This window comes from Centruroides vittatus, unplaced genomic scaffold, assembly GCF_030686945.1.
Source record: "Centruroides vittatus isolate TY-2023 unplaced genomic scaffold, ASM3068694v2 contig_401, whole genome shotgun sequence".
Classification (NCBI taxonomy): Eukaryota; Metazoa; Arthropoda; class Arachnida; order Scorpiones; family Buthidae; genus Centruroides; species Centruroides vittatus.
In genome coordinates, this window is record NW_027122216.1 from 951,820 (window position 1) to 975,467 (window position 23,648).

The following is a 23,648-nucleotide window of genomic DNA, read 5'->3' on the forward strand; positions in this document are numbered from 1 at the left end:
CCAGAGTCTGGTGGACTCTTGAGCGTCGCTTAACAGCGCTTAATAATAATTACGCTGCTGCTGTCGATCTTATCTCGCGATCCTGCGTACAAACTCTTAAAACAATTAAAAATTTGTTATCAGAATAGGAAACGAAGGCTAGTCTCATGTTTTCTCATTCTCTGACGGTCATGCACTTATGGAAAGAGGTTGAAAACTCTCTTATATCTGAACCGAGTTTGTTGTTACTGATATAATCTCGACAAATTACAACGGGCTCATTCAACTATATTATATTGTGAAACCCCATATTAATATAACAAATACACAGGAAAAAGAATTTCGATAATCCGAAACACTCACTAATCCGGTTCTTAATTAGTTCGGATTAGCGAGGTTCTACTGTATATAAATGATTTGTAATGTCATATTTTATTAATATAATATTTATTAATTTATATATATATAAACTAAATTATTTATATAAAATTTTTATAATATTCACTGTTGAAAATTAATATTTTTTAAAAAAATTCAATTATTTGCAGAATATATAGTAATTGAGAATCAATTACTAGAGGTATATATTCTATAAATAATGTATAAACATAGCTAATTTTCAATCTTAAAACATGTATGTTTTGAGTGATTAAAAATTCATTATTAAAATTCGAGTAGAAAAACTATAACGATTTTTATTTCTAAAAAAGTCGTTTTTTAACGAGAATAATTTTTATTAGTTGAAATATATAAAGCCATGTTCGTATTTTTACAGATTATAAGTAGACATTTTGAGGTTTGTAATGTATATTGACTCATTTGCTATTCTTGAAAATGTGAGTTAAAGTTCTAAGAAAGTGAATTAACTGATGAATCGATTTATAATGATCTCGCTTGACAATATTCCGTAATTTTTACTTTTTCAGCTGTTATATATAGCCTAACAGAGGGAAAGTATGACAATCGGTCAAAAAATGACCCGCAAAGATTTTTACATTTTTTGACTCAAGACACCTTGAAACGGCGAGAAATGCAAAAAAATGGGGGGGAGTAATTTCTGTGTGTGTGTGAATTTGCGTGGGAGACTCGATTTTGTTCACCCTCTTTGAAGTTTAATAACTTCTGGGCTTCTTGTCGAAAATTTCTAAAATTTTGCAGGGAGGTTTGTTTATTAGGGAGATTTGATGCTATTGAATTTTGGTGGTTAAAGGTCGAGGGAATAGGGAGATAATGGGGGTCGTGTGTATTTCCAGTAGGGTCGGACGTCATGACGATTTTACTCGTTGTTAGCATTTACAATTTTTTTTTTTAAATATAAAACTCATCCCTGCTCTTAAAATTAAACTTTTTTCCGTTTTATAATAGTTAAAAATATAAAAAGTTTTTAAATAAAATATGATAACAGATGACGCCACTAAAATTTTCAATGTTGCCGGGAAAGTTGAGTAACTCGTTGCTGGTTTATTAAAGTTAGTTTTGCTAAATAATACTTTATTGTGTTTCCATATGTTTGATTTATAAGAAATTTGATTTATAGTTTATATGTAGTCTTTTATATATTCAGACATTCATAAATTATAGACATTAGAGACGAATATAAGAAACATTTTTGTTTATTTTCACCTGTGTAATAGGAAACAAAATCGTCTAATATGTTTTCCGAGTTAGCTTGCAAAGATGTATTTTTTGGACAATCTCGTGGATGCAAATGAAAAGCATTGGTTATTACCAATGCTTTTCCATTTGCATCCACGAAATTGGTCTATACATTTATTTCCTAAAGTTTAGAGCTTTTTTGAGACTATATCATTAGGATCGTTAAATTCATCTAATGTCTTTTTTCTGTCCGACATTTCTAATAATTTCTGAATACAATTATCTTCATTCCATCTTTCTTTCTGTTTATCTATATTTCCCTTTGTTTCTTCAACTTTGGATCAATCATACGATGCGAATCCCTTGAGATATGGATTGTTTTTTTATCTATTCTAAAATTTTCTTTCTTGAAGATTGTTCGTCCTTTTTGTGGCAAAGAGTTTGAGATATTTGTTTAAAAAATAATTAAAATCAGAATGCAAATTCCAAAATATTGTTACATTGTTTTCGTGTTTAAATGTAAACAAAATTTGAATATCCGACTGTTTCAAAAATGTCATTAACGTTTCACTTTAGTTTCATTGTAAATGAAAGAATTTTTAAGAGTATTTTATATTTTTTATTATTCATTTTAATAAAAATTGACCCTTTTTTAAGTAACTAAAGAAACAGAGGAATATTTTGGAAAATTCTATATACAAATAAAAGAAGTTATTCATCTAGAATTCATTATATTACTAATTATTTTATTTTAATTCAAGGTACAAGTTTATTTGGCAGTGCAAATTAATCGTTTTATTGACATGAATGTAAAATAAACAAGAATAAATAAATATACAGTACATGTATAAAAGTTTAAATATCACATTTTAACTGTCTTTTTGTTTGTTTTTAATGTAAAATGACGATTTAATATATAAATTTTATACGAAACAAAATTCTAATGTCAAAAAATTCGGTGCGTTTTTTTACATTGCATGATATAAGGAGAAGCTGGTGTAGAAAGAGTGAATGGAGCAATAACTGCATTTATTTCGACCACAGAATGGCATATTCTCTATTCAGAAAACAAAATAGCAAAAATGGACACATATTTTCATCTACAATATTAAATTTTTACTGTTGAATTGTGAAACCATAGAAGTCAATTGTAAAATATTTCTGTATATCGTATACTTTTTTAATTTAAAAAAGTGTTTTTTAAATTAGAGACAAATTAAAAATTTTTCTCGCCTTTTGAAAATAAGCTAGAAATGGTTGGATATATGAGCTATAAAGAAGAAAACCTTAGAATTGAGGCAAACGTGACACCAGTAAAAAACTTTTATCTGGAAACTATTTCTAAAACGATATGCATGTAGATAAAAGCATTAGTAACTGCTATAAATCGACTTATTTATAATATTGTGTTATTTACACCCTCATAGAACCCTGCTTAATATGAATATTGAAGTAATATTAACCTTAACGGCACTAAAGAAATAACAATATGCAGATTTTTTGTAGCTTTATATGGAATTTTTGTATTCAAACTGAAGAAACCGAAACACATTTTCTGATTTATGTTATTTAAATAAAGTGCCAAAATAGTTTTAAATCTAAGTTTTTATGCCTTACAACCAAGTATAATCAATGAATTAATTAAAATGTATTTGCAGAAAAGGCTAAACTTAATTTTATGAAATACATTAAACGTTTATTTTTTGCTTTCAGTCCATGCAGGCAATGTTTGCTTATATAAATATATTTTTTTCCTCATTATTTATATGAATTCCCACGTGTTTAAATAGAACTCTGAGTAAATAACGTGAAGTACTCTAGACAAATAAATAGCAAATAAATTGAAACGTTACCCAATTGATTAATATTTAAATTTCTTTTTTTAAGTAATAAACATAGATAATTCTCATACAGTCGGTTTAATTTATGGTATATTTATCTCTTAATATTGATATATTATTATATTATTATTTCATTTCGAAAAATTAAACATTTTTACCACAATATAAAAGTCCATTTATCAAATTCATTTCTTAATCGAGATTTTCAACAGAAATGCTGAAGTGTAACGTATTATAAATAAAAAGATTATTTGTGATGTCTTTTTATTCTTGTTATAAAAATTTTAAACGTTTTGTTTTATTTTCATTTGTCATTTTTTAAAGCTTTATATATATAATTCGTACAACACATCCCTTAATGTATTTAATAGATTCATTAATTTTCTAAATCTTTTTTCAGGTAATTAGAATAAAACGTTATATTCTGCAACAAGTAAATTAATTGTTGAAAACTTTTAGCTATTAACGCAATGTGGTTAATTCTCTGAACTTTTATTTTGAAACTATCTTTTGTAATTTTTTTCTTGGCTTTTTTTTTCTGAAATATGCTTTTGTAATTTATAATAATTCTGGATTTGAATCTGTTCGTAAAATTGTAATCAACATAAAACATTTAATTAAGAATTTATATTATTTACTTTACTTCATTAAATAATGCAATAGGATATTTTTCTGAAGCAAATAACAAGTTATACTATTAATATTTTATCTTGTGTAAATTTCTTCTATTTCAGGATATAACATCTTGAATTAATTAAATACGAATATATTTTTAATAGTGTAACATTATTTTAAAAATTTACTTTTTTATATTATATTTAATGCATGAATATGTAATTTATATATTATGTATATACTAGCAGGTAGGCCCGGCGTTGCTCGGGCAAAAGTAACGATAGCGAAGATTAAGATTATTACATTATAGTTACAAAAAAAGAGTAATTTCATCAACGAACTAAGTTTTTCTAAAGAAAGGTCGAATTTGAAAATCGAATGTTCTAATATTGTTCGATTTTCACGTGTTCTGATTATACCCTTCGATTTTCATCGAATATCATAAAGAAGAAAGGTCGAGAGAAACCGAACTAATCTGTTTAAATTTGAAAATCGAATATGTTCCAACATATTACTCTTTTTCTTTTTTCTTTCAAGCGCCCGTAAATCTTGCACGTCGCTTTCTCTCGTTCTCCATTGTTACTTAACACTTTGGTACTTAAATTTAACTGTGTACCAAATTTCAACTTTCAACTCCTAACCGTTTTAGCGAATATTAAGATTATTACGTTATAGTCAACCTTACCCGTTTTCACAGAATGCAAGAATTGGGTCCTCCCTGTTTCCAGACTAATTACAGAATTTTTACATAGGTCTAAAAATATGTTCGATTTCCCACAAAAACGAAAAAAAAAAAAAAAAAACCGCATCTGCGTCTTGTACGTCGCTTTCTCTTAACACTTCCATCGTTGATTGAAGTGTTAAGACTTAATTCTGTCCCTCTTCCCCGTGGGGAGGAATTTCAAAAAATCCCTTCTTAGTGTGCGTTCTCGTGATGTACCCTAACTATGTACCAAATTTCAACTTTCAACTCCTAACCGTTTGTGCTCTTAACATTTCCATTGTTACTTAACACTTCCATTGTTACTTAACATTTCCATTGTTGATGGAAGTGTTAAGACTTAATCTCGTCCCTCGCCCCGTGGGGAGGAATTTCAAAAAATTCCTTCTTCGTGTGCGTTCTCGTGACGTACTCTAACTGTGTACCAAATTTCAACTTTCAACTCCTAACCGTTTGGGCTCTGCGCTGATTATTATTATTATTATTATTATTATTATTAACTCGTCTCGATTATATATATAGATTAGGTAACTATTATATAAGTTTACTTAAGTTTTTATATTTCTTCATGTATATTATATAAAAACATATAGCTTAATTTATGCAAAGAAATATATAACAAGGAAACAGATTATTATAAAAAAATGTGTTCGTGTATATTAATTTTTTTTTTCGTTGTAAAATTTTATATGTTTTGATAATTGCCTAGAGAATAATTGAGTGACTGAATTATATATAAGCAAATAACAATTAAATTGCAAATTCTATTAGATATGTCCAGCCAAAGAAAGAGACTAAAATCCAAGATATATATATATATTATATATTATATTGTCTTTTTCGTTTGAATTTGAGTCACTTCCTTCAGAAGATTTTGCGTTTTATGTTTTTCTTAAAACAGGATACCTCATGTATTATATCACAGGATATGTTAAATTTTATATCATCATAAATTAATAAGAGAACTTCTAATTATTTTGATTACTGCTGATTATTTTGAATTTGATATCTTAGAAGGAAATATTTTTAAGTTTAATATCTTTAACCATGAAAAAATACATTTGCTATTAAAAATAAACAAAAAAGTTCTATATTTATAACTTTTAGGATTCGAACTAAAATGTTTTGTTGGATATTTTATGAAATTTCGGATTAATGTTCCAAAGGTGCTTAATGCATGGAAGTAATCTACATAAAATTTAGATAAAAATAATTACATATTGTAGTTGTATCTGCAAAAATAAACATTCGATAACTATGTAAGAAGGTATATAAAATTCTTTACTATTGACTTTAGAATGATACATCCGTATTGGTAAAACTCCAACGGTAACGAAATAGATGCAGCGTTTTAAAACACAAAATATTGATATAATAATAAAAAAAAGGCATTAGGTTTTCACATCAGTCGGAATAAATTATAAGTTTTGCATTTTACTTTTTATTATATTTTTCCGTTTGAATTATAATATTTGCTTAGATTTTTTTCCTTTGTATGTTAATCCTGCCATAAATCACATTGTAATAATAGTTATTCGGTTAAGCTTAAAGTTTTCTCTGTTGGCAATTTTTAATTCGTTATTTATTTATACGAATAAGATTCGTAATATTTGTTGAATTACTAGAAGTCATTTTATAAGTAATAAAATCGTCAAAATAAGATTGTTATTAATTTTTAAATGGTTAATGTCATGACAAAAATGAATGATATATATTCATATCTGGTATATATTTTAAACACTTTTTATGTATAAATATTTAATTTTTTGAAATAATTTAACAAGAATTTTATTTTGTAGAATTAATTCTATGAAATTATTAATAAAACATTTTAATGTAATCTATAATATATGCTTACCAGATAATTAGTAAAGTCTTGTATAGAGAGTAGTGCATTTATTTCTTAAACAACATAAATACATTAATTTTATGGAATTTTACTTTAAGTATGTATTAAAAGTGAATAGTTAAGGCAATTATCTTGATATTTTATGATTTTAGAAAGAACGTTAATATTACTTGAAACAATTCAGTGCAACCAAATTGCTTGGAATAATTTCAATTCTAAATACAATATTTTGTTTTTTATAGCCACAGTATTTAAAAAACTACTTAACCCCAATTTTTTAAAAATACTATCTTCACCACGATGTAATTATTTTATTTAGGTTTATTTAGGTTTAATTTATTAATTTGAAAATATATTTAAAATTGATATTCAAAATTTTAATCAGATCCGAGATATCTGATCCTGATCTAATTTATCGGTCAAGATGTCAGTCTGCATGTGAGGCCATTTGCAGTAAGGTATCAGTCTAAAGCAGTGGAGAACTAGACTCGAATTTAGTACGGACCCCTATAATTTATCATGAATAGTACGAATAAGTAACCTATCCTTTACCCTTTATATATTAAGGAGAGAGGATCTGCTTATGTTACATATTAGTCTATATATTAATGGTATATCGTTAATGTACTGGTACTCTCGATTATAAGTCAACCAATGAATCAGATCTAAAATAAAAACAAAGCTAACAGAACTAAGCGACCTTTTAGAGCAAGAATTAATGGAGTTACTCCCAAATTATTCTGTGACTGAATAACTATTTGTTTTTCTAAAAGTTTGTAATTATTAATAAGTAACTGTAATTAGTAAATAAAAATATAAGTTATTTGGCTTTCTGCTTTTTATGTAGGCTATAAAATATAGGAGGATCAGAAGTTTATCTTTTTAAATTAATAGATAATATAAATTTTAGTAGTATTATAATCAGTCAATGAGCTTACTAATAATGTAATCAAATATGTATTACATTATATTATTATTATTATTATTATAAAATTAAAATAAAGTACTCATTTTCCAATAATCGAGGAAAAATGTTTTCATTATCATAAAGATCATTTTTAGCATACGTGTGACTAAATGTTTCTTTTAAGACTCATGGACCTATAAATCCATCATTGTTTGACGAGAGTGTGTGTGGATCTTAAGGTTATCCAGAAAATATCAAGTCTCCATCAAATAATTTTAAAGATATTCATGAAATCTATAAAAACAGACAAATTACTTTTATTGTATTTAGAATCAGTAAAAATTCGAAATTTTATTACTTTCAAGAAGATGACCTAAATACTAAAAATATTAAAACGTTTAATTGTATTTTAGTAATTTATATTTTTGTAGTAAGAGTAATAATTTATTTTGTAATAAAAATTTAATTAGAATTATTTTTAGAAACTAATTTATAGTAAACACTTCGATACTAATCGAAACAATTCTAAATGAAAATGTGAGTGTGACTTAAAGCCATCCAACATTTTAATCTTTAGTTCTATGATAGTGATTTAATTCACTATCATAGAACTAAAAGTTATCTAAAATTTTGTAAATGTACTGTACTTTCTTGTGTTCCTTACTTCTGTTAATGATGGTAAATCTTACAATGAAATATTATCAATAAAGCAAAAACGAATTAGCAATCCTATTTCAATATAAGTAAATATAATTTATAAAAATTGTTTATAAATTTTATTCATTCATGCATATGGTAGATAGATTTTTATTTAGTATTATGAATATATCAATATTTTTAGAATATGAAAAAGTTTTGTATGAATTATGAAAACAACTTTTTAATCTAAAAAATATATATATAAAAATCAATTTTTTCATGGATATTATTGACATTGAAGAGAAATTAGATATAACAATGAATTTTAATCACCAGTGCATAGAAAAATTAAAAAGACGTTAAATAATTGTTACGTTATTACAGAAGTTTTAAACGTTTAACTTTGTTTTATTAGATAACATTTCTTCGTTCCAGTATTATAAAAGTATTACTGTAAGATATATTATACTTTTTAATAATAGACCAAAAAATATTATGTAATAAAATGAAATTAAATTCCTAAAACTTCAATAATAATAATAATACAATTATATTATACTAGGGAGGCTTCGCCCTCCGCTCGCTTCACTCTCTAGCCCTAAGGGTTTTGACCTCTTATTCCCAATATACACTATCCAAAACGAAAATTTCTTGACGATTCATCCATTCTCGGCGCTCTGTTTCTATTTTTTTCTTTTCTTTTTCTTTTTTCCTGGTGGGAAAAACGTTCTTATCGATTTTAAGCTAACTATTATATATATACTATATAAGCATATGTTACCGTTAAAGTCTATAATCCGTTATTCTATAGTATACTGTATCTAGTTATTTCATAGAATACCTAAACAGGCCCGTCAAAGTATGTAATGTTCTAACATTCTATACTTTAACTAGGTATTACGTAGAATAACGATCACTGCTTCGTTAAAGTATGGAATAAAAATTGTTTTTGTTTATAAAGATCAGGAAATGATTCAATGATGAAGATAACGAGTTGGAGCCATCCCAACAAGTGTTGCTGTAGTCCATTCAAGTTATCAGTTCAACCAAACGATGGCCTTAAATAATTGAGCTATAAATCTGTTATTATTAATGATTAGATACTAAGTAATTTAGTATTAGAGGTAGACGTTAGGCGCCATCTCTTATCTAAATTAATAATTATAATAATTTATTAAATAATTTAAAACATTCTGGAAGAAACATTTCTTCTGTGTATCGGGCTTCGGAGTGTTTATTTACTAAACACTCCGAAGCCCGATACACAGAAGAATACTCAGTTGTTTACCGTTTTTCTTTCTAGTCTTGCCCAGTGCTCAGATAATTGTAAAATTTTTGTACTTACATTTTTTAAATTATTTTTTGTATAACTTTTTTGTGAAATGGATAAGAATGAGGCGATGAAAGCCAGATTCGAATCCCTTCTAAGTGAGTGTGATGAAAAAGACAATAGTTCTTTGCTAACTCGTGAAAAGTTATTACGATTTATACGCGAAGTGAAAACAACTAGAGTGACTGACAAGAAAAAAAAAACCTCGAGATTATTGGTTACTTCAACATTATGATTCTGGAAGTTCAAGGAATAGAGAAGCTAATAGTTTCACTTAAAGGTACAGAAGCAGAAGTAATATTTTATTGTTCAAGTAATGATCTGTTTGATATTCTGTACGAAAAACATATTTCTACTGAACATGGTGGCAGAGATCGGTTGATAAAAGAATTGAATCGTCGTTACAAAAATATTACTCAAAAAGATATCAAGTTGTTTTTGAGTGTTTGTGAGTCTTGCCAATAAAAAAGAAACGCGTGAAAGAAAGGTGTTGTTGTAAAGCCAATAGTATTTTCACATATGAATTCGAGATGTCAGGTAGATCTGATAAATTTTCAGTCTCAACCTGATGGAAACTACAAGTTTATTTTAGTGTACCAAGATCATTTGACTAAGTTTGTTATTTTAAGGCCCCTCTAAACAAAGAGGGCCTAAGAAGTTGGTACACACTTACTTGATATATTTCTGCTTCTCGGTGCACCCTACATCCTCCAGTCTGATAATGGCCGCGAATTTTGCAATAAGTTCATAGAGTAAATAACTTGGCCAGAACTTAAAATTGTATACGGGAAACCAAGGCACAGTCAGATTCGAGAAAGCGTAGGGAGGGCCAACCAAGACATAGGAAATATTCTGACAACTTGGATGCAAGATAATTAATCTATTTCGTGGAGTAATGATCTAAAATGTATTCAGTTTATGAAAAATAGAACTTTCCACTCTAATATAAAGAGATATCCATACGAAGCTATGTTCGGGTGTGCAGCAAAGGTGGGATTTTCAACGATACTCATTCCAAGGGAAGCATTTTATTCATTCAATAATGAAAATGATTTGCAAGTTGCTCTGTCTGCAACTAGAAATAAAGGCGCTTTGGTTGAAGAAGCCACATCTACATTATGTGACATTTGCTCAAGGGATTCTGAGGATCACCTAAAAAGCTACATTTCAGCAGATGATGTTGAACAGAAGATCTGCAGGTTATGTTTAAATAAACTGAATGTCCAGAAAGAAAGAGAGAGATCAAAGAATGTTTGGAAATACAAGCAAAGAAAATGAAAATACTGTCAGAAAAATCACATTCTGAGGTATCTGTAGGAATGACGGTTCGTAGCCCGGTGCCTGATGTTGACAGAGGACGAAATGCCAAATCCATTCTTGTTGTGGTTATGGAAGAAACTAGTCAAGGATTTTATCGATTGGGAACAAGAAATGGGCGCATCAAACAGCAAGAATATATATTGCAAGAATCAATTTAGTGTCTGTAAACAAAACTTAATATCAATTGACGAAATACCGGACATTGAGATACCACTCCGGTCTGTCGCTACAGTCTAAAGCAGTCTTTCCCAATGTGGGGCCCATGCCCCATAGAGGGGCAATTTGATTGTTAAGGGGGCAATTCGAAAATGGACTCATCTAGAGTTTAAGTTAACTGTATAGCTGTCTGTATGCCATATTTATTGTAAATATTGATTTAAGTTAGTTTCAATTTTATTTGTTCTTTGTTTCCCTTTCCTTCTAGAACTTCCCGTTATAACCCTTTTCCCTTGGGGTGGGATTAACAATTCTGGGAACCACTGAGAACAAATAGATGAACAAAGCCCTGAGGCCGGTGAAAGAGGAGAAAGAACATTCTTTGCCCAGACCTCGAGGTGGGCAGACGTGAGTTGTGGTGCTCCAGGTCACGTTTGGCGATGACTGGAAAGTGCAAAAGACTGATGAAAGGATTGGGTTTTATTATGGTGACAATAAAACAGTGTGGCAATTAAGTGCAAGAAAAACTTCAACGAACACGACAACGAGAGACCTTCCAAAAGAGTTCAACGTATATGCTGGGGGGGGGCATAAGAACTTTAGAAAGGTTTAGGTGGGGCATAGCACAAAAAAGGTTGGGAAACACTGGTCTAAAGTGTTGGTACAGGTCAGGGCTTCAAAAAATGCTTACGTAAAAACAGTGTGACAACAAAAGATGTGCTTGTCTAAAAAATAATGTTCTCTGCAATACCAAATGCTACTCCAGCACCTAATAAATAGAAATTATTATAGTTTTACAGTATTTATTTATTATATTAAATATAATAATTTGACAAGTTTAACATGCATTTATTTTATTACTTCTATTTCATATTCTAACTAACACTGGTTAGTTAGTTCATAGAATACCTAGTTATTCCATGGAATGACTAGTTAAGCTATGTAATTTCTAATCAATTCCATACTTTACCTAAACCTTATTATTAGTATATTTCTAATATTCATATTTTTATCTTGTTTCACTTTTAATCTTCGCTGTTTTTAGAACTTCCAATTTTCACACCGGAGTATTGTTCTGCTGTTCTTTCGTTTCTTTCAAGCTTTTCTGTTACTTGTAAATTACCTTAAATCTACACTTTTTCCATTTTCTTTCCAGACATCCTTTTTGAACTGTCTGGTGTCCCTTTCGTTATCTAACTACTCAATCTTCTAAGGTCGGGTTTACACGTGCGTGGGTTTGCTGGAGCCAATGACTTTATCCCTCCATAGTATCACTGCATGCAAAGATGTAAACAGTTGGAAACTTCCAACTTTTTAGCACGCCAACGATGAATCACATATCGGTGCAACTTTTATCGTGCCGATAAAAGTTGCACGTGTGAACACGAACTGCCAGTCCATTTGTTCGAGTAAAGATTTTGCTGCTGAAAGATATGTTTATGTTATTAATTATTATTACCAGGTATGTATCGTTATTATTACGTAAGAAAATACAATGTGATTGATAATTAAACATTGAATGAAAAAATGAACAGAAAGTGGACTTCAAGAACGATCATAAAATTGTTAGAAGCATACGACGAATATTTGTTTTGAGATATTATGTCTGATGTTTATAAAAGGCGAGAAATGCGTGAGAACGCACATGAAATATAGTAGAAATTCGTCATGCACTACAGCTAAGTTTACGAAACATTTTGTAATTGCAGCAACAAAATTTGAACGTTCCGATGCACGAGCACTTGAAAAATGAAGCTGACGAAAAAAGTTTAACAGTTGTATATAAACAGTAACTAGTACTAAAGTTTTACTGGCGAGAGAACTGGTGCCAGCAAATCCATGCACGTGTAAACTAGGCCTAAAGCTATGCTCATATCTATGTGACAAAGTCGTAAACGGCGTTTTGTTATCTAATTATGCTTATTGAAGACATAAATTACGTCTGTGGGCTGCCTGTCCTTAGTTAATATGGAGAAAGAAGTAAGTTAGATGAAAATCGAGACCACATATGAAAAGCTTAGGGGCAGAAGCCCCAATTAACTAACAATATACGAAAAAATTTTCCCATGAATGGAGTTAGATAGATCGACATGACTCACTTGTTAACAGGAAAAGTATGATGTACAGGGGCAAGACACTACTAATTTCAAGCGGAAAGAATATATTTTAAATTAAATAAATTAGAAAAATATGATTAAAAATTACAGTCCGACATTAAGACGATCTCACAATAAATAATTGCCCGTATATATTTATTTTTGATTTAAATATTTCAATTACTTTTAAAAATTTTTATGCCATTTTGTATACAATTTATTATAAATGTATGCTCTTAATATACTTAAAAATTATATTGTTTTATTTTATTTTTTAATTTACTAACACGCGAAATCTTTTTTGATGTCTAATTTAATAAATTAAAAAGGTGTACAAATTTGTTTTTTATAAAAACGAAAAGAAAAATAAAATTAAAAGGATTTAATCGTGTTAAACGGACAGTTTAAAAAATAACGATACAGTGAAAAGAATTCGGTGAAAATATAATCTAATTAATTTGTATTTAGAGGACTGAAATAAATATATCGAAATCTGCATTTCTTCAGATTTGTCTTTAAAATATTTTGATGATTGTTATGCTAAATTACAAGCTGTACTATTGTTTTGATAAGTTGAAATGTAAAGTAATATTTATTTTGTTTTGGGTGATAATCGTTTTTAAATTAGCCTAAAAATTATACCTTTTCAATGATAGATTTATTCGCGTTAACTGTTTATTCTAAAAATTCTGATGATTTAATGTAAATTTTAGGCAAAGCTTTTTGTGATTTTTATATAATTTAAAAATCTCTAAGATTAAATGAGATAAAGCTTTCCCACCGAGAAAGCATATTACAATGAAGCCAACCCAGGATTTATCTGTTTCCAACATATCACTGGCTTCTCTTTTTTTTCTTTAAAAAACGTGTAATGCTGATATAAACTTTCTATAATTTCATATTTTTAATAAATATTATACATATAGCAAAATAAATGTTTTCTTTAGTTTTTTTCCTGTGCTATTTATACAACACTGCACAAATTCGACTAAAAAGTAAGTGCAGATGAATTTCATTAGATGATAGTGATAAAATTAAAAGTTATGAAAACAATGTAATGATAGTAAGGATTATAGAGGAAGATCACGCAAAATGAATAATTATATAGAAAGATGACACTACAAATGGATATTTTATTATATTGTAAATTTGACAAATTAGATTTATGACATAAATATAGGCTACTTCCGTCCGGAATTATGTTGTGTTTCTTAATATGTGCTTTCTGTTGAAAAATCGTAAAATACTTTTTGTGCTCCAATGACCAACGTAAGACTTGAGAAATAATTTATTTATTTAATGATGGTACATTTTTTAGTACTATAATTTCACCAAAATAGAGAACTTGTGCATTTTAAGCATGCTATTATCCATATATTATATGGATAATAACTATCTCTCAGTTAAGAATCTGGTAATTTGAGTAAATGAAACATTTACATACTTATGAAAAATGCAATGTTTGTAAGATTAAAGTATTAAATTAATTCATAAGAAGGACGTGATTTTTTTGAGAGAAACGAACGTTACAATAACAAAATTTTTATTTTCAGGAAGCCAATTTTCAAATTTAATCTTGCAACTGAGAAATTTGTTTTGTTCTTGATGAATTCGATACATCCAATATTTCTACTTTTATATAAGTCACGAAATAAGTGTCGTAAATTTTTATCTTCAAATAGAAGAACATTAACAATATAAGAAAATCAATAATAAAACTGGACTAGTTATAAATGTAGATTAAGATGAAACAACATAAATCATTCTGAATTATAGAGATAATGATAAAATGATAAAGTTGTTAATTAGGCCTTATCAAAGCCTAAACTCAAACAGCAATTGAATTTTAAAAATTTTCTTACATATTTGTTATCTTATCAAATTTTTTATATGGAATAAAATAATTTTATATATCGATGATCGAAAAATGAAATACACTAAAATTATTGTGCAAAATTAAATGGTCAAATAAATCATTGAAAATTGTAATAAAGGTTAATTATTTTATGCATAATTTATCTGTTTGTTATTATACAATTACAATTCTTATATTAATGTAATTGGATAATGTATAATTTCATTGATAGGCTTTACAGGTGTAGTTAGGTTTTAGAGGTTAATTATTTTTTTTAAATAAACTGCAATAAACTAAGATATCAAATAATTTTAAGAACAAATGGAGGACATTATACATACTTTTGAAAAATTAATTCTAATTATAATACGACAGACTTTAATTTTATTACAGGTAAAGCTACACGTTGATTTACAATGGATCAGCTAGCCGAAAAGAAACGAGGAATAAAGTTTTATATTGAATTATATTAAAAAAAACACTAAAATCGTTAGATTCGAACCTGACTTTTGTTAGGAGCTTTATTCGCTGCCATTCGAAGACAGTATTGAATATTAAATAGTCGTGATTCAGTATTACAGAGTATTGTGTATTCAGATAAATTATTTATACCTTAATTAATAATGATAGTAATTAGTGTGTCAATGTCTATTTTAATTTCTTTCAAAATTATTACATTAAATCATTTCTTTCATTTTTCATATAAAATCTTGACATTGAAAATTTCAAAGCCAAATTCTCAGTAAAAAATTTACTTAATTTAATTTGCTTAATAAAAACTGAACTTTGACAATTAAAATTTAATTTCTGTTAAAAAAAAATAACAATAATTCTCATAAAATATATGGAGTAATGTACTGTATAAAGCTAGAAAATTTCACAGAAAACACAATAAATACAACAGGTATCAAGGTATGCTATTATATGAAATACTTAATATTTAATGGGGTTCGCTATTTTACCCGAATTTCTGTTCACGCGAGGGTCTTGGAACGTATTAGTCTTGAACTGTATTTATATAATCTCTACTTAAAGTCAGCACAGTAATTCATTCCTGAAAATCAGGAGTCTGCTGAGAAAGGTTATTCCAGAGCCTGTTTACCAATAATTTAAATAAGAAATGTCAACCCAAAACTCCCAACTAGTTTCCGAAAACGTAACTAAACTCAATGCAACATCTATATATAAGTTACAAACTATCATATTAAAATATAAATTGTTTAATACATCTCTTTATGATCACAAAGCTTATGATCATAATAGTTAACAAACAGCTGCTTTGTATACTGTAACTGTAACAGCTACTGCCAACATTAAGTTTACGATACAGTACGGCAAATAATAGCTTATACAATAATAAAGAAATTTGTTTTAAAAATGCAGATAAAAATTTATAATAAAAAACAAGGAATAAATTTCAGCACACTCTTTAACATTGGGCGCATTGCTAGTAAAGCGTATATAGGCTTTCTGATATAGGAAGATATTACGTTATGATGTCTCTTATGATATGATATGATATAACGCTATAATGCCTCTTCAGCCGGATTTAAGTTCTTGCGTATAATTAGCATCCTTCATTTATAGCGTTTATCACGCAACATAATCGTGGGCTATATCAAACAAGGCAAAATAGTTATTTGTAAACGAGCAATTATTTATTGTGACATCGTCATAATGCCGGGCTGCAATTTTTAATAATTTTTTAATTTAATATATATACTAACCACCTGAAATTAGTAGTGTCTTGTCCCCGTACATCATACTTTTCTGTTAGCAATAGAGTTATGCCGGTCAACTATCTAACTCCTTTCAGGGTAAAATGTTTGAATTGAAATAACACGACTTCCGGTTCAAAACGAGTTCGTATACAGTTAATCGGTGCTTCCTGCCCTTAATCTTTTCATATTTGGTCTCGGCTCATCTATCTAATTCTATTCTCGGAATTAAAGAAAGACAGACGGACGTCAGTGGGAACGTATAGGTCTACAATTTTTTCAAATTGTAGCCAATAATAATACAGGTAGTCGTCGACTTACCTGTATCGAAGACAGTATTGAATATTAAATAGTTGTGATTCAGTCGTGATTAAATAGTCGTGAAAGTTTGTCGAATCAAGTCGTCGTCACGACGACTTGATTCGACAACTTTCACGTCTGGCACCGCAAGCTATGTCCAGTGGAGGTACGATAATTTGCGATGATGATTGATGTTTATATTTTGTATGAAATTTTATTTCAGTTCTTACGAAGTTATGACAATAGCATACCTGTCAAACGTTCTCCTTTTGGGCATACAATTCGCCTTTCCCTCTTCTGTTCGCCCTCATAACTTTCGAGTGTTTTTAATAATTTCCATTATTATACTTCCTTTTAATATTCCTCGGATTTAAACTAGAATTACTTCCCGTCTTACTTAAAAATTATACTATCGTCCGGTTGTGGTATACACAGAATGTTTACTATTCTTATTTTAAAGTAACCCAAAAACAACAGGCGAAAATAACAACTGTTACTAGTTTTGTGATTGCTTCAAAATAGTGATGGGCAAAGTAGTTTTTTTATAAATAACGGTAACAAGTTATTGTTATTTTAAAATAACTAGAAAAAATGAAATGATTTCAGTGGTTGATGAATCAATATTCGTGTAATCATCGGTGATTGATCGATGGTTACGTTTGACCGAAGGGAAGCTTCTATAAATTATGAAACGCTACAGAGAGGAGTGGACATCTATACCTGCGTTAGGGAGCGTTACACGAGATGAGGTGTTCTTTACACAGCGTTATATAGAATTACGTCTTTTTACAATGTCTAAGTTTAGATTCTTTCTTGTAAGAAAGTAAAGAACTTTCTATTTTCCAGGTAATCACAAAAATTCAAGTAAATTAGCTTGCCTATTCGTAAGCGGTGACATGCAGATAATTAGTTCGAATTTTTTTCTCTCTGAGAATTGTAAATTACCTAGCTAACTGAAATGCGTTACTCAAATGCACATATTTTAATGTTGTACGAAAATAGCCAATTAAAATCCTTTTCTTCACCAGAGGAATGCTACAACTCGATCTTCACTATTGAATAAAAACGTGTGTGTATAATTCGAGTTTTATTTCTACTTTTCCGGCTATTATGTATATAACACGTGAAAATGTTGGAATCCGTTAAATTTGACCCTCCGGGTTTTATGCAAATCTCGACGTTTTGAGACCCATCGGATACCCCAAAAAGTAGGAAAATTTCATGTTTGTTAGTTTCGTTAAATATCTTAGGGGTGAAATAAATATTAAATTTGGCATGGTAACTTCTATGTAAGGGGCGTTGATGCTATTAAATTTTGGAGGTTAAAAGTCGAGGAGGTGGGGTGATATAGGGGGTCATGTGTCATATCTCAAGTGGGGTCGGACTTAATGAAAACGTTACTCGTTATTGGTATTCACAAATTTTTAAAAGTTTTGTAATAAGTAATAATATAAAAATTGTTTTAATAACATCTCATAACAGAAAGGCACCACACATAATTTTAACTTTGTGTTAATGTATCTTAGTGTTTCTTAAACATAAATATTTTTCTCCGGGAAAGTTATGCAATTCATTGCTTTTTTTTAAATTTTGAGACATGTGAAGAAAATGGAATTCGTATAGGAAATTAGTTTATAAGGTATAGTATTACTAAGAAACTGTACTCTGTTTATGGTCAAGTCTTTCTACTCTAGCAACAGTAGGGAGTTGTCCTTACAGCGTTACGCAATTTTAGAGGTCTAGTGAATAGTATTATAGAGAGTTACGAATGATGGGAAGATAATAAAAATCGTAAAAACGTTACGTAACAGGGGACTCCGTAACCGGGAGCTGAATAGGACATACCTACTACTTTTTCCTCTGCTAAACATCAAAGAAAATTAAAATGTAAATTAGAAACATAAACGTTAACAAGCTAGACCCACATATTTATTTAGTTTTCTTTGTTAGGTTGTCTATATTTTTAAAGGTTCTGTAAGCATAAAAATAGTGTTTATGGAAAATGTAGGCCTATACGCGACCACATAAGAATTGGTGACATCACTTGCGGTCACGACTTTATATTTGGGAATCGCTGTTTCATATTATTGTCTTAGAATAACGAGGGCAAAATGGTCAAAAGTGCAAAACGGATGTGACAAAGTAATCTTATATCATATTTAACAATTTATTTTATCATTTCTGTATGCTTTGCCCTAGAGGATCAAAACCACCAATTTTAGTTAAAATTTTGGCTATCAGCTTTTATCAAAATTACAGATTGAGAGCTCTGACAATATATATTTAACTACAAAAGAAATGGATACATGAACCCCATAAAAACAAAATTAAACTTTATATATATAAAGCTTAATATATAAAACTAGTAAGGAAAATAGATTTGATTTGTCGTGCGATCCTACACAGATTTAAATACTTGGGCATCTTACTTTTGTGCTTTTATGGGTGTTCATGTCTGAAATGGGGTCGGCCATGTATAAGAAAAATAAAATAAAATTTCGGTTCGAACTCCTCATAAAAATCACGAGGATCCGGAACGGATGCCACACTACACGTGTAATATAGTAAGAGAAGCAGCTTACCTACCATCAAGCTGACTGGAAAAAATATACGGTAGAATTGTTTTATTAAGAAAATAATTTATTAACCGTAATATTGGTAATATCAACACTTTTGCAATTGAAAAAATTACACAATTCTTATTTAATTTTGCTAGGAAAACTATTAAGTTTGATTGTTTTCATTTTTAAAACTTCATATTGATTCCCCATGTTTAATGTTAAAGTACTGAAAGTATTTTGGCTTTTTGGGCTGCAATTTTCAAATTGCAGACCAAATTCCCACAGGAATCCGTCTGTTGTCTGTCTTTCGTTAATTTCAAGAACAGAGTTAGAAGCTTGAATGAGTTAGAGTTAGATGAAAGTCGAGGCCAGATATGAAAGCTTGGGGACTGGAATAAGTCCTGATTAACTATATACGAACTTCCAGTGTTGGAGCGGAAGTCACGTGATTTCAATTCAAAATGTTCTCCACAATGGAGTTAGATGACGGGCATGACTCGATTGTAATCAGGAAAAATATGATGTATAAGGCAGGGCTTCCCAAACTGTGCATCGCGACGCCCAAGGGCGTCGCGGCGCTATCCTAGGGGAGTGCGAGACGATACCCACAGGTCGCCTGCACGCGACGTAATGAGTCAGTGCGCGCGCATGCGTCTCATCACCCCGCTCTTCAATTTTCTTGTTCTTTCGTTCAGTCTTTTGTTTTCGTCCATTATAAGCGTTGATAAATCAGTGTTTTGATTTCAAGTGTGTTGTATTTAATTTATGCATCATAAAATGGATAACTTTATTCAAATAAATAGAAAACGTGTCGAAGACTCAGGAAAGAGTACAAAGAAGAGTAGCCATTTCAAAACTTCAGCCCCAATTTGAGAAGTTATGCTGAGGAAAGCAAGCTCATCCTTCTCATTAATTGTACTGTTATATTTTCTAATAAATAATAATTATTAAGATTCTATATTCTTTGGAGTTTTCTTTGAATAATAAAGTAATTTTAATGTCTGCTAGAGCTACATGTAAGTACCTTCTTTTAGAAGGGCGTCGCAAAAAATTTACAGCCTGTAAAGGGAGTCGCAGTATAAAAAAAATTGGGAACCCCTGGCTATAAGGGAAAGAGCTACTAAACTCGAGAGCGTACATGTATATTTTAAATTAAATAAATTAAAATGATTAAAAATTGCAGCCTGGCATTGTGGCGAGGTCAACAATTTTGTCGATTTTTCACTTAATTTATAAATAAAAATAATATATTTTATTTATATATTTTACTTGTTTATCACCAAATTACATGAAATATCTTTTTTTCAACTATGACATCGCGCGAATTTGTCGTATCGAGATAGGATTGAGGCGGAACCGGAAAGAAAGCAAATATCCCTGTACTTGTTAGGTACTGTACAAAAGACACGATCCTTGTACTGGTCGACATGGAGAGTCGATCCAAGAACAAAACAACCGATGGCGATTGTTTTGTTCTTGGGTGCATATACTTTTCGTTTTGTATGGATCGATCTGTAAATCGGATCAGCCCTTGTCACGTGATACAGATAGCTTCTGTCATAGCAGAAAATATACAAGTAGGATCGAAGATGGCGACAAACATTTGTTAGTTAATAATAGTCTCTGCTTGTTAATTAACATATACTGAATTTTTAAAATATTATACGTATAATATCTTTGAAATTCTGTATATGTTAAGTAACAAGGATCAATTAATTAAATTAAAATAATCCATTTTATCCCTCGATATTAAAACAGTAGTTAGTACTAAACGACATACGCTGTTATGAATTATCGTTTATTTGACAAAATTGTTTGTGCTCATCCATACGAATTTTTAAATCGTATTACTCTGTGAATAAAATTGTTTTCCACAAAATAAAATTTAAATAAAAATTTTACAAAATTAAAAATAAAACTTGCAGAAAAGGTGAAAGTGCACACCATACATTCTTGCTGTACAATCTAGCAAAATTGTTTCTAAATACTTATTTTTTCATCTCAGTTTATCGGATATTTTAATAATGATGTTTTTACTTGTCAACAATTAAACGTGTTTCTTCGTTATTTATTGTAAGCTTAACTTCAACCATGGAAGCCGGCCTCTTTAATCTCTTTTATCCGATCCAAACGATTCTACCCTCCGCTCGGATTAGTTTGATCGCGATCCAGTTGATTCTAGATGGCGTTTGTATACGCAAATAGAGATTGATCGGATCGCAGTAGTTCCTTTGTATACACGATTTGAACGATCGAAGTGATCTTGGATCAGTTTGATTCCAAAAGTATATGCACCCCTTGTGTTTTGTTTGTTTTTCGCGCTATTTGCCGTTAGGCGTCAGAGAGCACGGGCACTTTCACTTTAAAACTCAACTTTCTTTTTCGATAAAGAAGTCAGGGACTCCTATTTTTTACATTTAAATGGACCACCATTACAATTTTTAATTCCTCGTCACGATTAATGGAAAATGGCAAAGTTTTATCAAAATTGACCCATTAAATTTTGAGAACTCAATTCTATAAGCCCATAGAAGACGTGTTAGCGACCGTGGAAGTCGCGCGCGCTCGTATTACGACCTTATATCTAAAAAAGAGAATCATGGATCTCCATTTTTTTTTACATTTTTGGATTTCTCATCGCAATTAATGGAAAATGACAAAATTTAATCAATATCGATCGAACAGATTTTGAAAATAAACATATTCTGTAAGCCACACCAGAAGCAGCTTCCCTAACGCTCTGCCTCAAATGTAATAATTTTGTTTAAAATATATGTATATATTTTAAAATATGAAATTAAGAGATATTAAAAAGGATTTAAATTGAATATTTTCTGATAAAACTTAATTACATTGCAATTGTGTGTGTTTTCATAGTATATGAATACAGTATAATAAATTTTCTTTTATGGAAAATTTGTTTCTTTATCTTGTAATCTGAAATAAATTCTTGAAATTTTATAATGAATTATGCTTTCTGTTAACGATAATATATTATTATAATAGAATGAATGCTTTGTATATAAATGTAAGCAGGTTTAAAAAAAAAGAATCTCTGTCAGAATATAAAACACTAGAACGTCAAACATTTTTTTTATCTTATTTGAAATTTAATGAAAAACTTACTTGTACTTATTAATTATGCTCTTATTTTTTATTAATTTTGCTATTTATGTACTTTTTTGCAGAAATAATTAATGAATAAAAATAATAAATGGATGCTATTTGAAATTATCAAGAAGAAATTTCATTGGAAGCATATCTGTTTCAACTGGATAAAAATCCATATTTATATTTATCCTGTTGGAATGGTGGTGAGTTGTTTTAATACTTTTAATGAAAATTATTTTTATTTATTATATTAAAATGTTTATAATCTTTTTATATGTACTCTAACCAATTTCTTAGTGTATGGCACATATTCCATTGTTTTATAATGTATATATACTGATATTCCTATTACTTTATAAAACAATATTCTGCTCCCCATTAATTTTTGTCGAAATTTTGTGCCCAATTTACATATCAATAAAACAAACTGTTACATACTTTTAGGCTGATAATTGTTCTAGTGCATTTAAACTGTTGTTAGGCATCCTGAATATAAAATAAACAACACCTTTAACGATCCAGCAATAAAGATTTAATGCGATAATAATCCTGAATATATTTTTCATTCAATACTCTGAATACTAATCTGTAATAAATAATCAACATCAGGATTTGATTTACAGTTAGATAGATGACCAGCATGACTCTTGTTAACAGGAAAAGTATGATGTACTGTACAGGAGTAAGACACTACTAAAGTGAAGAGCATTAGGCATTGAAATCTAAAAAATTTCAGCCAGACATTACAATGCCAGGCTGCATTATAATAAATAATTGCTTGTTATTAATGAGTTATCATCTGTATGTCTCTGACCATGTCTTATATAACTTAGTAATATTAAATGTGAGCAAACAAATGGAATGGTGATACATAATATCAACAGATGATACATGTGATTATGTAATGTTTTTGTAAAACTTAAATCAAACATTAAACTATTTAAGATTTCATTTTATAAAAAATAACTGTTTGTTAATTCAGATCAGTGCCATATATATATATATATATATATATATATAAATACATTATTTTTATTTCATATATATATATAAG

The 23,648-nt window shown here is 29.1% G+C and overlaps 1 protein-coding gene across 1 annotated transcript in view; it reads left to right on the forward strand.

Annotated features, from left to right (window-relative positions):
• The window catches only part of LOC136976540 (multiple PDZ domain protein-like), a 289,818-nt gene that overhangs the window by 3,651 nt on the left and 262,519 nt on the right, over positions 1-23,648 (forward strand). The window contains exon 2 of the mRNA XM_067271850.1: positions 22,672-22,797. Coding sequence (XP_067127951.1) covers positions 22,681-22,797 — 117 coding nt within the window. The 5' untranslated portion in view covers positions 22,672-22,680. The remainder of the gene's footprint in view (positions 1-22,671; positions 22,798-23,648) is intronic.